This window comes from Rattus norvegicus, chromosome 9 (genome assembly GCF_021556685.1).
Source record: "Rattus norvegicus strain SHRSP/BbbUtx chromosome 9, alternate assembly SHRSP_T2T, whole genome shotgun sequence".
NCBI lineage: Eukaryota > Metazoa > Chordata > Mammalia > Rodentia > Muridae > Rattus > Rattus norvegicus.
Window position 1 is genome coordinate 100609670 of NC_141542.1, and position 14950 is coordinate 100624619.

At 45.2% G+C, this 14950-nt stretch overlaps 1 protein-coding gene across 2 annotated transcripts in view; it reads right to left on the reverse strand.

Moving 5' to 3' along the window:
- The window catches only part of Pid1 (phosphotyrosine interaction domain containing 1), a 219568-nt gene extending 204930 nt beyond the window's left edge, over positions 1-14638 (reverse strand). The window contains 1 exon segment of one of the 2 annotated variants that reach the window (NM_001379478.1): positions 14380-14638. In NM_001379478.1, coding sequence (NP_001366407.1) covers positions 14380-14409 — 30 coding nt within the window. In that variant the 5' untranslated portion in view covers positions 14410-14638. 2 annotated transcript variants of the gene reach the window in all.
- Positions 14639-14950: the final 312 nt, after the last annotated feature.

Genomic DNA, 14950 nt, shown 5'->3' on the forward strand with positions numbered 1-14950 from the left:
GCTTTGGGGATTGCTTATTATATCAGTCTGGTATCTGGAATCTTTATATGAATGCTGATGCTGGTCCAAACCAGCGTGGAGATCTACAGATGTTTAGTCCCTGAGCAGGTGAGAGCTGTGTTGGCTGTGCTTGACATACAAAAGGACAAGACTTGCATTTAACCCATGACTTCTTACTCTGAATTCTGCATGTTCCAGATCCAATGGCTGTGGTCCCCATGACCTTTCTGTTTCATCAGTGGGTACACAGTCATTAGTTTCTCAATTTGCCCTTACTCCCTGTTCCTGCTTTCTTACCCATCTTTCATTCTTCTCAATCTACCTCATTAATAAAAAGGGTTTGAGATGGCTCAGCAGGTAAAAGTGTTTGTACCCAAGCCTGACAGCCTGAGTTATCTCCCTGTGGCCATCATGGAGGAAGAAGACTGACTCTTGCTTGCACTCCAAAGAGAATATAGTTAAGAGCAAATACCTACCATTCTACAGGCAGCTCTACAGCAGACACCTAGCTGTGTTTCTCTTCCAGTTAATTAAAAACAGTGTCTGTCATGTCACTATGGCCCCAGATTGCACAATCTGCTGCCTGGCCTCTTTATATATTTCTCAGAGTCTTATTGCCTCAAATGTAAGGAAGATTGAGTATAATGCCTCAAATCTTCCTCCATGGAAGGAACATGTTTAAATATTTAGCTTAAAGCCATTTATGAGGCTGCTTTTCGTTGCGGGTCAATGGCTGCCGATCCAGTTGTTCTACCCTATCTACACCACAGCTCCCATTCTCCTGAGTTATTTCTCAAGGTTTCCAGCCCTTCCATCTGCTAGGCATATTATTTTGATTCACAAGTTAAAATCCAAAGCCACACATGATTTTGTTGATGTATTTCTTGTGCTTTCTATCCTGAGAGAAAAGAAAAACAAAACACAAAACAAAATAAAACAGGAGGTGATGGCCCAGAGTGCCATAGGGCGATAGCAGTGGACCCTGGTACCAGCAATACTTTCTGTGTCTATAAACAACAGGACGGGAGCTGGGCATTGGGATATAGGGCTTTAACGTGGCCCTGAGATCTGAGCCAGCTCAGAAAACCAGAACCTTAGGCAGAAGTGCCAGTCACATGAGCATGGAGCTTGACTGAGAGGCAAGGCCATGAAAAATGAAGGCTTCGTAAGATCCCAGATCTGGCTTTCTACCTTTCATCTGGATTTCTTGTCCAACCACAGGTTTTACCCTAAGATCTTTAGGTAAACAAGAATGGATCCGAACATGTCATTTAGTGCCAGTGTGATGGCACATGCCTGTACCTCCAGCACTTGGAGTGGAAAGGTGGGTGGGCTGAGAAGGTACAGCACAGAAGTCGGACAATCTTGAGCTACAGAGTAAGTCTTTGACAGAAAAATAAATAAATAAATAAATAAATAAATAAATAAATAAATGGAACTTTTAAAAAGTCAATTCAATAATTAAGCGAAGAGACATTTCAATGTAGAGAACATTAAACAATAATAAAAGAAAAAAACAACAATAACACACATACACACACACATACACACACACACATACACACACATACACACACATACACACACACATACACACACACATACACACACACATACACACACACATACACACACATACACACACATACACACACATACACACACACATACACACACACATACACACACACATACACACACACATACACACACATACACACACACATACACACACATACACACACACATACACACACATACACACACATACACACACATACACACACATACACACACACACACATACACACACATACACACACACACACACACACACACACACACACACACACACACACCCCAGAGTTAATTGTTCAGATTCTAGGCTAAAGTTTGAATTTCCACTGAAAAGAAAATAGAAGGCGCAGAGAATTGTCAGAATTCAGGATTGAGAGCAAATGGAGAATGTAGTGCCAGATCGTGCCTGGAGAGTTCTGATTTCTCCACACCCTCCCTCACACTCGGTCTGGTGTCTGCCTTATATATATAATATATATATATATTTGTTTTGCATTACAGCTATTTATTTTGTGGGGGTTAGAGGGAGTGTACAACACAAGATACATGCAGAAGACAGAAGACAACTTATGGGTATCACTCTTCTTCCAACATGTGGGCTGTGGGGATGTAACTCAGGATGTCAGACTTGAAGGTATGCACCTTTAGCCACCGAGCCATCTCTCTGGCCCTGGTAAAAGCCTTCATAATTTTGGCTATTCGGGTGGCATATGGTGATACCTCCTGGTGGCTTCAGTTTTCATTTCCCCAGGGATTCATGGCATTGAACATCTTTTCACATGCTTATCTGCCAACCATGTGGCGTCTTTGTGCAAGCAATATGCCCATTATAATGAAGTTATATACCCTATTATTAAGCCCTAACAATGTATTATATATCCAGATTCCAAGTCCTTTATTGTACACAGCATGCAAATGTTTTCTCTCTTATCCTTTTTGTTCTCTCACTAGTATCTTTTAGAAAGAACGAGATTTTAAATTTTGGATGCAGTCCAATTTGTTATTGTGTATCTGTCATTATCCTATAAAACCTCTGTCTAACTCAAGGATTCTGTAGGTGATGCTATGCTCAACCTCTGGATTGCAGTAATGGTTCCATTTACACAACATTCCAATGGTCTTACAGTCCGGTACACTGAACCCAGGGTTCTGTTCATGCTAGTAGAGCCTTCTACTTTTGAACTGTCTCCCTAGCCCAATATGGAGAAATTCTTACAACACTAATTTAAGTAAAAAGCACAAAAGAACATGTACATACCCCAAGCACTCCCTCACAAAGGAATGACTAGCCAAATCGCAGAATTGTATCCCACCCCATCACAGAATTATATCCTGTCACTAAAGGGAGCGAGCCTAAAAAATAAAGGACCCTCAAAAAGGAGAAAGTGGGATTAAAAAGTGCATTTGAAAAATTTAAATATTCCCAGAGAAAGTGGCAGAAAACAACCACTAAGCTAGACCACAGAAGACTTTCTACATGATTAGATTTGGGATAGGACACTGCACAGGATTATTAATTTCTTTGCATACCTTAAAACTGTCTGACTTGTTACCTTAAGCAGATACTTTTACACAACAGTAAATTCAATCAAGTATGAAATAGTGGCCATAGCGTGCAGCAGATGGAGCCCTGTATCCCCTATGTACACTTCCATTTTGAAACCATTCATGGTTTTATTTGTTTGTGATGGTTGACTAAATAGGAAGAAATACATCAGTGGATGGAAGCCAAAAGTAAGCATTTTACCGAGTGTTGTGGATTGCTCCACACAGGAAAATATAATCCTGTGTTGAAATCTTAACCCAAGTATTTCAGAAAGTGACTTAGTCTGGAAATTTGGGTGGTCTGGCCTATAATTGGTTAATGGGACAGCATCCTAGAGTGAGTTAGCTTTCTGATATAGCAAGATGGATGTGCTTGTGTCAAGGGAAATTTAGACATGCCATGGAAAGATGGGAACTATGTTGCCATAGGCCATGGGATGCCAGCAACTACCAGAGCCAGAGAAAGGCCTGCAACAGATTTTCCCTCTTAGCCTCAGAAGGACACCATGCCTTGATCTTGGAGTGCAGCCTCTAGAAACAGGATGCACTTCACTGCTGCCACTTAAGCCATTCAGATTGTGGTGGTGAGCAACCCTAGAGAATGTATTACTCAGAGGCCAAGAATTCAACTCCAAAAACAAAGAGGAGCATCTCTCAAGACCATATCCCACAGCCTGCAGCTCAAACCTCAGGTAACAAGCTCAGGGACACTGAATGCCATAGTCCACTCTCTGCAGTAAAGGTGGTCTTACAGCAGCATGCTACTTACACCACAGAAGGCAGGCCATTCCCAATGCGTCGACAGCCACATATGCTGGGCTGAAGATCCACCTTGAGTCCCGGACTACAATAATAGAGCAACACAGAGAACGGTTTGTCGCTGAAGGAATAAGACAGGTTCTATCCTGAGGGAATGTGATGGTTTGAAATCACCCAGGAGACACATTCTTAGGCATGTCTGTGGGAGAGGTTCCGGGGTACGTGAAGTAGGGAAAGATCCATTCCTGTATATGCTTAGCACCATCCCATGGGCTGTGATGCAGGACTGAATGAGAGGGGAAAGGGAAAGAAGCTACTTGAGTGCTTTCAGATCTGTCTTCTGCTTGACCCACCCAGTTATGAAAAACCTCTGCCTGCCACCACTGTGGGATTTCCAAAAGCTCTGCCCACCATGTCATCCCATGGTATCCACTCAAACCACGGGCGAAAAGAAACCTTTCCTTCTGTTGCTTCTTGCTGGTTATTTACAAAGAAAGGAGGGCTCGTACAGGGTAAGTAGCAGTGTGACACTCTTGCTCCCAGTGACTGTTCACTTTTCCCCCATCCCTAGACAGACAGCAATACCTGCCTCTGAAAAAAAGAATAAAAGCCAAGACAGTATTTACCCCTTGAAGAGACAGAGGCCAAAGGACAACTGGACAGTGATACAGATGGCCTGTCTTCACTGCCTATGAGTGAAAAATGTCTGTGTCTCCCATGGTTAAAAGATATGAAGGCTTTAGGCTAAGCCTCAAAGATGAACTTGACAGGAGAGACTATCTGCTGACTCCTGGTACATTAATCCTTCTTCAAAATAACAGATGTGGGGACCAAAGACAATACAAAAGTTATAGAACCACACACAGTCAACCTGTATGCAGGTTCAAGAGTATAATGATCTGCCCAGGAGGTCAGGGTGAAAAGCACATGCCCTGAGCCATGGGCGTGCTTTCCCAATCGGGAAGAGGAGCAGCAGAGTTCAACCAGCCTGGTCTACCAGGCATATTTGAGAACAAGATTCTGAATCCTACTTGGATCCAGTCCAGTGGAGAAATTCCAACCTGCTCCACCTCAAGGCAACATCACAACACAAAATCTTGTCTAGTATTGAGGTTTATTGTCCTCATAGCAAAGAGCAATTCTGTCATTTCCCAGAGTCCCTGCCTTCAGGGACAAAGCACATGTCACATCCAAGGTGTCAGGCTCATCCTGGAAGGCTGATCAGAAGAGGACGGAAGAACAAATACGGCTCGCTTAGGTTTTCTCTCTGGTTCCACAGTTTTCAAAGTTAAATTAGCTAATAGAAGAAGGAAACACACTGTGACCCAGCAAGTGACATCTGGGGACAGGCAAACTGGTGATACACATGAACAAACTGGGAAGGCTTTTATTCATGCAAGCTTCCTAGCACTCAAGGAGATTAGACAAACCAGGCAGCTGAAAACAACAGGATGCATTCCCTCAAGCTTAGAAAGCTAAAAGGCAAAACTAGAGAAGTTGGCCCACCATGCTCCATCGAAGACTTCAGGGAAGAATGTTTCCTGAACTCACCCAGTATCTGGCATTTTCTACCGATCCTTGGCATTCCTGGGCTTGTAGCAGCAGAATACCATCCTCTACCTCCATCTCATTGCAGTCCCCATGCCTATAAATCTGTCCTTACCAGGACAGCAGCCATTGGTCCTGTGATACCACAGTTTGGCCCCATCTTCATCTGATTGCATCTACATTTTTTTTCAAGTAAGGTCATATTTGCAGGTATCAGAGGTTAAAGTTTCAACATAACTGTCGGGAAGACACAGTTCAGCCCATAACAGTAAGATTCGGAGACCTTAGTTTGAACCTGAATTTGACTCATTCTGTCAAAGACATGAATAACAATATATAACATGCGTGCTTAAATAATGAAAGAAGATGGCGCACTCCAATATAACTTCTCCTGGGTAGGTAGGTTCCCCAGCTATTTAACCATCCAAATTCCTACCTTCTTACCAGTGAAACTCCTTATGGTATGGTTTTAGTTTTATCTTTTGTTGTTGCAGAATCACAATATGGCTACTGAGATCCCAGCCATCACATTTATGCTCAGACCAGGAAGAAGACAGAAAAAAGGGAAATGCTATTTCCTCAAGAAGCTTCATTTGTTATTTGGAAAGAGAGTAGATTTTTCTCCTATAGTATAGTATTTAAAATTGATCTCTGAAAATGCTTAGACAATGTGTGATGAGATGGGTGTGGCCAGATCTTCTTGATCCAGTCATGGCTCTGTTAGCAGAGGGTACTAATGCAGGGCTGAGGAGAGCTAATGAGATAACCAGCATCTGTGGTCATCCATTTTATCACCATTAAAAGAAAAAATCTCTCTCCTTAGGGGTTCGACATCCTTTCGATACACAGCAAAACATTTTCTACATGACACACATAAGTATAAAATATAGGATGAAGGCTTAAGGCCAGAAAGTCAGATACAGATCGAAGCTCTTCCTCCAAGAAATGCTGGTGGGGGCAGGGGTGGGAGGTTACTTAAGGAAGCTCCAGAGACTCTGTATTTTGGATTGAATGAGAATGTCCCCCATAGGCTAAGATATTTAAATATTTGGTGCTCAGTTGGCAGCAATGTCTGGGGAAGTGTACCCTTTCTAGAGGTAGTAAGACACTAGGGATGCCCTTTGAAAGAGTGTACAGCTATTCTCTCTCTCTCTCTCTCTCTCTCTCTCTCTCTCTCTCTCTCTCCCTCCCTCTCTCTCTCTCCCTCCCTCCCTCCCTCTCTCTCTTTCTCTCTGGAACCATAAGCCAAAATAAATTCTTCTTCTGGGCATGGCATTTTATCACAGCAACACAACAAACTGATAAACTTAATGTTATATAAAACTGGTTACTGTCAGCATTAACATCATTAATAATAACCACTGTCTATGAAATCAAGTTTGCAACAAATAGATAATAATATTTCTATTGTCTCCCAACATTAATTGAAGCTGGCAGGATATGTAATGATCACTGATAAGTTCCTGCTCACACCAGTGGAAGGGGAAGCCCTGGGTCCTGCTAAGACTGAACCCCCAGTGAACTAGTCTATGGGGGGAGGGCGGCAATGGGGGGAGGGTTGGGAGGGGAACACCCATGGGGAAGGGGAGGGGGGAGGGGGATGTTTGCCCGGAAACCGGGAAAGGGAATGGCACTCGAAATGTATATAAGAAATACTCAAGTTAATAAAAAAAAAAAAAAAAGTTCCTGCTCACAATCCCTTTCTTTACTGTCCTTTTGGGTGACTGTATCCCTCAGAGCCCCTGGAAGCTTCATTCTCCCAACTGTATAACTGAGAATAACTGAATAACTGAGAATGAGTACGGATAACTGAGAACAAGTACAGATTTGGAAACTTTTAGAATCCTGTAAGAGCTAAAACATTCCCCTAGAGAAATGGCTCTCAACCCCCATAATACACGGAACTTTCTAAGAGTCATCTTAGATGATCAGTGTTACTAGAGATGTTTGTGACATGGCAGAAACCAAGGTTGTAGCAATACCTTAACACAGGCTCATCTCCAAGACTCTCACAGCCAGACTGGCCGCTCCAAAATAGAGAACCCAGTGGCCAGGGTCACAGAGCTTGTGACCTTCTTCCAAGACACAACCCAGCTCCCAGCTCCACCCTCACTCTCAGAAATGTTTGAAAGAGTGGCAGAGCCAAACACTGGCCCCATGCTTTCCACTCCCAACTGTGAGGATAACTCCATGCAATGGCTCACACTTTCCCGTCGGACAAGACTGAAGGAGCTTCCCCGATGACACCCAACCACTGAGAAATTTACAGCATCCTCAAAGTTTCCAGCTGAGGAAGCCAGAAGTCTCAGAGACAGTGAAAGTTGCAACACACACCAAAGAAATCCTAAGTTCAGGTTGGAGACAAAAACTGAGTCCTCCAGAGTACACAACGGTATCTGTCCTTTCCAGAAGCTTCTCATGCCCACCTTCTGTTATATGCGTGTGTGATCATGGCAGATAAGAGAGAACACAGGACATCAGCTTTGAGAGACACACTTCTGTTCAGTGAGGGTATCCGATATTCCTAACCCTCTGCCAAGCAGCTACTTCTGAGGCATAGACAGAGAACACAAAACTCAGAGAAGTTAAAAGGCTAATCGATGGGGCTGCCAAGGCAGTGCCATGGGGAAAGTTCCTGCCACCTAAGCCGCAGGATCGAAATTTGTTCTTCAAGGTGGTGTGTGCTTTTAATCACAATACTGGGAAGGTGGAAACAGTGGCAGCCCTGGGGCTCACTGGTCAGCCGGCTCTTTAGACTGGATGAGCACCCAGCCAATGAGAGACTCTGTCTCAAAAAACAAAAAGCAAAGCGGAAAAACAGCCCTCAGGGTGACAGCTCCGAAGACACAGCTCCCAAGGTTGCCCTCTGTCCTCTGTGTTTACACGTGCACACACATACCTGTACGCGCATCGACGAGCGCACGCAAGTACACAGAGTCTAAACTACATTAGGCAACCGGGATTTAGTTGTTTATTAGCAAACGACTAAATCAAAGTTATTTCTAAAGAAACAGTTTACATATCTGGTTACATTTTAGCCAAATGATGCCCGATTTCTGGAACAATTTAATCAATAACATTATTGCGGGAGGGCCTCTTATGGAGGTGAGATCACAAAGCAAACAGAAGATTGCAGGGGAGTGGGGGCAGGGTCTGGGTCATTACATATGGAAAGGGAGGTGTGGGGAGACACTGGAGTACTGAAATGTGCCAAAATTATGAAGTAACTCTGGCTTCCCTCTGCTATGACACCTCCCTTGTCAGTCTTCCGGCCTAGAGGTCAGATCTGGTGAACATACTATGGTGTTTTTATCACTAATTAGCTGCTAAATTGGGATCGGAGCTCTGGTTTTAGTTTAGATGATGGTAAGTTAATTACATTGGACTTTGAGGAAGACTTTAGACAAACACCTCAACTATTTCCTCCTGTTCTCCCTCTGTGGTGGCTCTGTTCAGATCTGTGCCCCTGGGGAACCAGAGGCACACTGTAGCCATTGAGAAACTCTGAATTCATTTTATTTGCTGGCCAATACGGTGGCCCAGGCCCACTGCTATTTAGGGAGTCACACTGCAGTCCTGTGGAAGACAGACTGATTTCTAGTGACTTTAGGGCTATACAGTGATTCTACTGCGTCTCCTCCAGAGCTAAGGGACAGGGCAGAATGGAGTCAGTGTTCAGGGAAGGGGCTGGGGAGAGAGAATTCAGAACATCAAACAAAATGCAAAGGTTGCTCAATACTGGAAGGTAAACCAGAAAGGTCAACAAAAGGCTGTCATTAGGCAATGGGGAGTTAGAGGAAAGGGAGTCTTCCAATACCTGTGTTTCGCAAATCATTCAGTGGGGATTTTGCTGGCTTGGAGAAAGCTAATGATAGAAAACAGCACCTCAATTCTGGGAAAGGGGATGGCAGCAGTTAATGACTACTCTAGCTTTGTGCTTCATGATAAAAGGTGCAAAAATTGCAGAATTTAGGGTAGGTTTGGTGGGAAGACAGGGCCTCTGAAAAGGGGCTTCTTATTTGAAGCATAAACTCTAGATCTTTCCCGCCTCTCTTCATCCCCCTTGCCTAAGTCTTACCTGAACTCAGGCAGACTGTCCAGGTACCTGAGTTTGACTTAAAGCCTCCAGTTCAGATAAATTCGATGTGCTCCACTGGAAAAGCATCTCAAAGGAAACTTGGGAATCCCAGTCATCATGCAATCAAGTACTTATTTCTCTCAAAGACCTGAGTCGTCAAACTTTAGGGAACCCTGGATCAACACAGACAGCCACATGTCTGCAATTGGAAATGTGAAAGCAGACCAGGCTGATAGCCCAGGTACTCAGAAAGCTGGAGCAGGAGGATCACAAACCTGGGGCTAGCCTGGGATACAGAGTGAGTTCAAAGTCAGACTAGACAACTCAATTCTCTGTCCTCTCATTTCTTTATCTATAAAATGTGAATAAAAATGGATATGGGAAATAAATGATCCAGATAATTCATATAAAACTCAATGCCGTGCCACAGAGAGAGAACACAAACAGGCTGCTCTCCCTCCCCACTCTCATCTGTGTTTCTGTTGTCAATTTAGTTGTCCTGGCAAAGTGTCCAACTGCCCAAGCCTTCGCTCAGCCTGATGAGCCAGGTCTAATGTTTCCAGCTGCTGTGAGAGAGGATTTGTCAGTATTGCTTCTCTGGGGACAAGGGAAACCGCCACGATGACAGAGAAATCAATCTGGAACAATCCACTCAGCATCAGGAAAAGATACAGCAGGCATAACAAGACAATCCTGGGGAACAGTAGGCTCTTTCCCCCTCTAAATCACTCAAGGAACATTTTGGTGGAAAACTTTGGTCATGGTTTAGATGTGAAATGCCACCCCATAGGCTCATGCATAGGCTGGTCCCCAACTAGTGGCTCCATTGTAGGAGGTGGGGGTGTAGCTGGAAGAAGCTGGGTGGCCATTGAGTAGTGAGTCTGAACCCCTCCTCCTAGCCTCTCTCTGTTTGCTGTCTCTCTGAAGTATGAAAGGTAGAGAATCCCAGAAGCACGTTCCCCCACCATGGAGTCAGTTGAGCCAACACACCTTCTCTAACACGGTAGACTGTGTTCCCCCCAAACCGTGAGCAAAGTGAAGCCCTCCATTAAGTTGCTTCTGCCAGCTACACAGTCACAACACCAGCCAAGGTCTCAATAGAAATCTCAACCTCTTTATCAGCCAGAAACTTAACAGGAAACCAAAGTAAAGGCCGGCAGCCATGGCTTTCTTTCTGTGCTTCCTCATTTTATCCAAGGCACAGGCATGAGCTAAAATGAGAATAAAGATGCAAAGAAGGGTTCCAATCTTAAGCAAACAAACCCAGATGTGGGGATAAACATGGAAGAAATGATTTGGCTGAAACCTTTACAGAGCATCTTATGAAAAGGTGCTTTGTATGTAGTCAGGGAATTTGCTAGAACTTATCTGCCATGCACTGTTATGAGCAAGTCCCTCTCTATCCTAGCAATGCACTCGCAGGTGCCTAAGGATTGTGGGCTTCTTTCCTCTTGACAGTCTGGTTTGAGTCGCTAGCCTTCCTCTCCTCTAAGGACTTCCAGGTTGGTTGTAACTCGTGATTACAATGCTCTTACCTGGTTTTGTTTGAGAAGCGAATCGTTAAATCCACTGGAAAACTCAGGCAGATTTTGAAGTATCAAAGCTGAAATAATATCTCCATTTGAAAACAAAAACAAAAAACAAAAAAGACAACATTGCCTTTTCTACTGAAAGAAAGTCCCATCCCCTCCACTTGTCTGAAAAGAGCCTGCCTCCAATAGCCTCTTTTAAAATCTATAACTCTCACGAGTCTCTGTGAGGAAAATAAAGTCAACTCTGCAGAGGAGAAGGTAAACAGGACAGAATTCATATTTACATTTAAAAAAACAAAAACTGGGGTGGCCATTTAAGTCTCTGTGTCTTTTTCAATCTCGTTATATGTTTAATGGCAGAAGCGCCCAGGAAAGAACTTGAGTACAACACAGCAGTTTTAACATTCAAGGGAGCAGATGAAGTGGCCACAATTCTTGTGACTGAATGAGAAATTACCCAGCTCAGCCCAGCCCAAGGCAACAGGTCCATTTGCCTAGACTGGATTTGGGTCATAGAACTAAATTTCAAATCGGCAGAAAATAGCAGTAGCATTTTGTTACTGTCATCGTTGTTTTGTTAGCGAGTAGATAATAATGACAATGACCATTCAGTCTGATGAAAGACTCCCTAGGCTCCTGAACCCTCGCTGCATTCACTGAAAAGACAGTCAGTCAGAGGGTGAACGTCTGGGCTCAGGGAAGTTGGGCCACATTCCCAGACCCTCTGAGCTTCCCAGCGGGAACTGATAAAAAATCAAGTAGGAAAAGACGCTATGGTCTGCTCCTGTACCTGTCCTGTGTCTAGGTGTTTATACAACTGATGGATGGCCTAGTCCTGTCGGGAAGTTTGAGAAATGCCTCCTTGAAGTATTTCCTGTGCTCTGGCTCCTCTCAAAATGTTTGTATTGAAAATCAGTGAGGGGAGAAATGGGGTGTGTTTACAGGACAAGGTTGAAGAAATCTGTGAGCAGAAAGCAGGGTTTAGGCATTGCTGAAAAGCGGGGCTCACTGATCTTCCCTACCCAATACTACCACCATTATCTTGTCCATGCCCTTGTATCTGAGCATGGAAACACATCAGAACCAGGAGCTATTGTATCTATATGATTATACCTGGAGAGCCACAGGGAGCTGGAGACCATCTCAGACAGCAAAGACACTACAAAGACAACCATTTGACAGAGACACTGAGGCAAGCAGCCTAAGGACTTCTCACAAGCAACCCGCCCACCAGCTCAGCCTCAAGAGCTTCCTCTCAAAGAAGCAAAGAAATGCATAAACTACATGTCTTTAAGAAGAATGCAGGAGCGATTTGGGAAGAAGCCATGAGCGGGAAGAACATACTCCCAGTTTGGCTTGCTTTTAGGAACCTCAAGACTTAAGATTGATTTTTAAATCTGGAGCCATGCAGTGGTCCTGGCTGTAGTTATTCACCTGCAACAGAGCCAGGCTATTCCACAGTGATGAACCCTGTTTACTACAGCTTTTCGAAACCTAAAATCCAGGCTCTTTGAACACAGCCCCTTGAAATACAAAGCAAACTCACAGTATACCCTAACTAAGATGCTCACGACAAAATACATCTGCATGTTTTCCAGAAGGGCAAGGAAACTTGTCAATCAAGGAAGAATATCCACAGAGGATTAGCACCAGACTACTTGCCCGCCAAGGGTCATAAGCTGCAAAGCTGAGAGGAATGAAATGGTCCAGGAAAAATAATTTTAACAGATGAAAATCTACAAATACCTCAGAGGAGTCCAGGCAACACACACCACCTTGAGGGCCCGTGACTACATCTCTAAAAGGGCTTCCAAGACCTATTCTCAGCACTTGGATGGCAGGTACCACCTCCACTCACTCGTTCTGATTCTCTAGAATCGAATTCAGGCCTTGAACCAAGAGAGAAATTCAAATGCACCAGTGACATCTGATACCATTTATAAAATATACTTAGATTACCTTGTGCCAGTTGCCCCGGGGGTACTCAGATGTTCTCTTAATAAACTAGAGAGGGGGTCAGGAGACTGGGCACCACGTCTTCAACTCCAAAGCTAGCCAAGTGGGTTGATTTAATCTGTTTGAGACCTGAAGGGATTGGCCTGGAATCCAGGTCTCTCTATAAGTGGGAACATGCTCGCCCTAAGCTACCGCCCTGGAGACCATTGGGAAGGGCCTTTTTTTGTGTGTGAGGTGAGGGCAATCTGGTTCTCTGAAATGCAATGCCCTCTGCAGGCTCACACTGTGGATAAAGACTGGGAGGCAGGGTTGGCTTTGCTGAGCATTTGAGGGGCTGTCTGCGTTTGGAGCTTGGAATGCTCTTTGAGAACCCTCCCAAGTCAGCCAGGATCCTGGCCTCTCTAACCTAAGTCTCCAGACAATACTCATCCCACTGTACTTTTACCACTTAAACACTTCTTCAAAGTTTACTACACAACAGTGTAGCCCGGAGTCTGCCAAAAGTCTAGCTGCAGGATTTAGAGAATGGCTGCTGTCCCCCTGGAGAGTATTTGGGAGCAAATGGCAGTCATCAAATCTTTCAGCCAGGGCCATCCCAAGGACCAAAGTGTCACTGAATGAGTCCTATCTGGGGAAACTCCCCTTTTTCTTGTGTTACCTTGCTCTCCCAGCTGCCTAGTTTCAGAAACTAAATCAAAGACCCCGTGGCATGTCAAGGGACAGCAATGAAAAACTTTTGGTGGGATGAGCCGGGACATCCCCATTCCTGGCTGAAATTAACTTTTGCCTTTCAAATATCTGCAGAAGCTTGGATTTAGGGGACATGAAGGGGAGAGAGTGCCAATGAATAAGGGAAAAAGAAAATATGTCGCATACCACGACCAAGCCAAACCAAGCTTGACATTTCCAAATTATATTGGCAAATGCGTGCTTTCACAAATCATTTGTTCTGTCTTTTCCTAGAGACAAAAAAAAAAAAAAAGAGAGAGAGAGAGAGAGAGGGGGGATCTGAATTCAAATATCCTAACCCCAACCAGTAAATTGTGTCAGCGGGATGCAACCTTTAATGCTGTTCAGAAAGTCTAATGTTATTTATATCAACACACGCACCAACACCTCCAGGCCAAAAGTTGTAAGGCTGGAAGCAGCCCCTTAATCAATTTCATCATCCAATGACCCTGGATCAGTTCGGAGCTCTGGGCTGAGCACACAAGCATCCAGTTCCCATAGAGGAATCTTACAGAATTGTGGAGATGAGGGGTCTTGGGGAGGGGTGTAATGGGGGTGTAGATCCCTGAAAATGAGCCAAAGCATCACCTTGGCTACATCAACCCAGCACCTCCTCTTCCAGGCTGGCCCCGGGGCCTCTCGGGTGCCCCTTACCTGCAGGCGCTCAGTAGCCGGCTGCCACATCTTCCAGCCTTGGGGTTTTGGCAGAGACGCTGGCGAGACTCTGTGGGTTGCGCCCGGAAGGAGAGGGAGCTGCGGTCCCGCTGTCACATCTGGGGTCAGCGTCTGCAGGCTGAGCGTCCTGGCGCCGGCCGCAGCCCGGTGGGCGCAGGAGCTGAGAGCGGGACGAGGCGGCGCTCCGCTGCCGGCAACTTGTGGGCTCCGCTCCGGCCGCCAGTCGGTGCGCAGCTCAGACGATTGCGCAGCTCCGCCCGGGCCCCAGCGCCACGGCCGCTCCCTCCTCCCCCCGCCGCCGCCCGGACCTGCGCGGTCTGAGCATGCCCGGGCGGGCTTCTGCCAGGGGGGAACCGGCGCCTGGGGCTATGGGGTCTGTACCCCTCAGACCCTGGCGTCCTGAAAACCCTGGAGAGGCTAGAAGCTGGTCAAGTCCCTAAGTTGGTACCGGATCTGGGAAAAGGCACAAAGTGACCCAGGGAGAAAAGGCCTGGTGGAAAGATAGCGATGCCCCTCCCCGGGGGTTTTCATTCAGGGGGCGGTGGGGGAG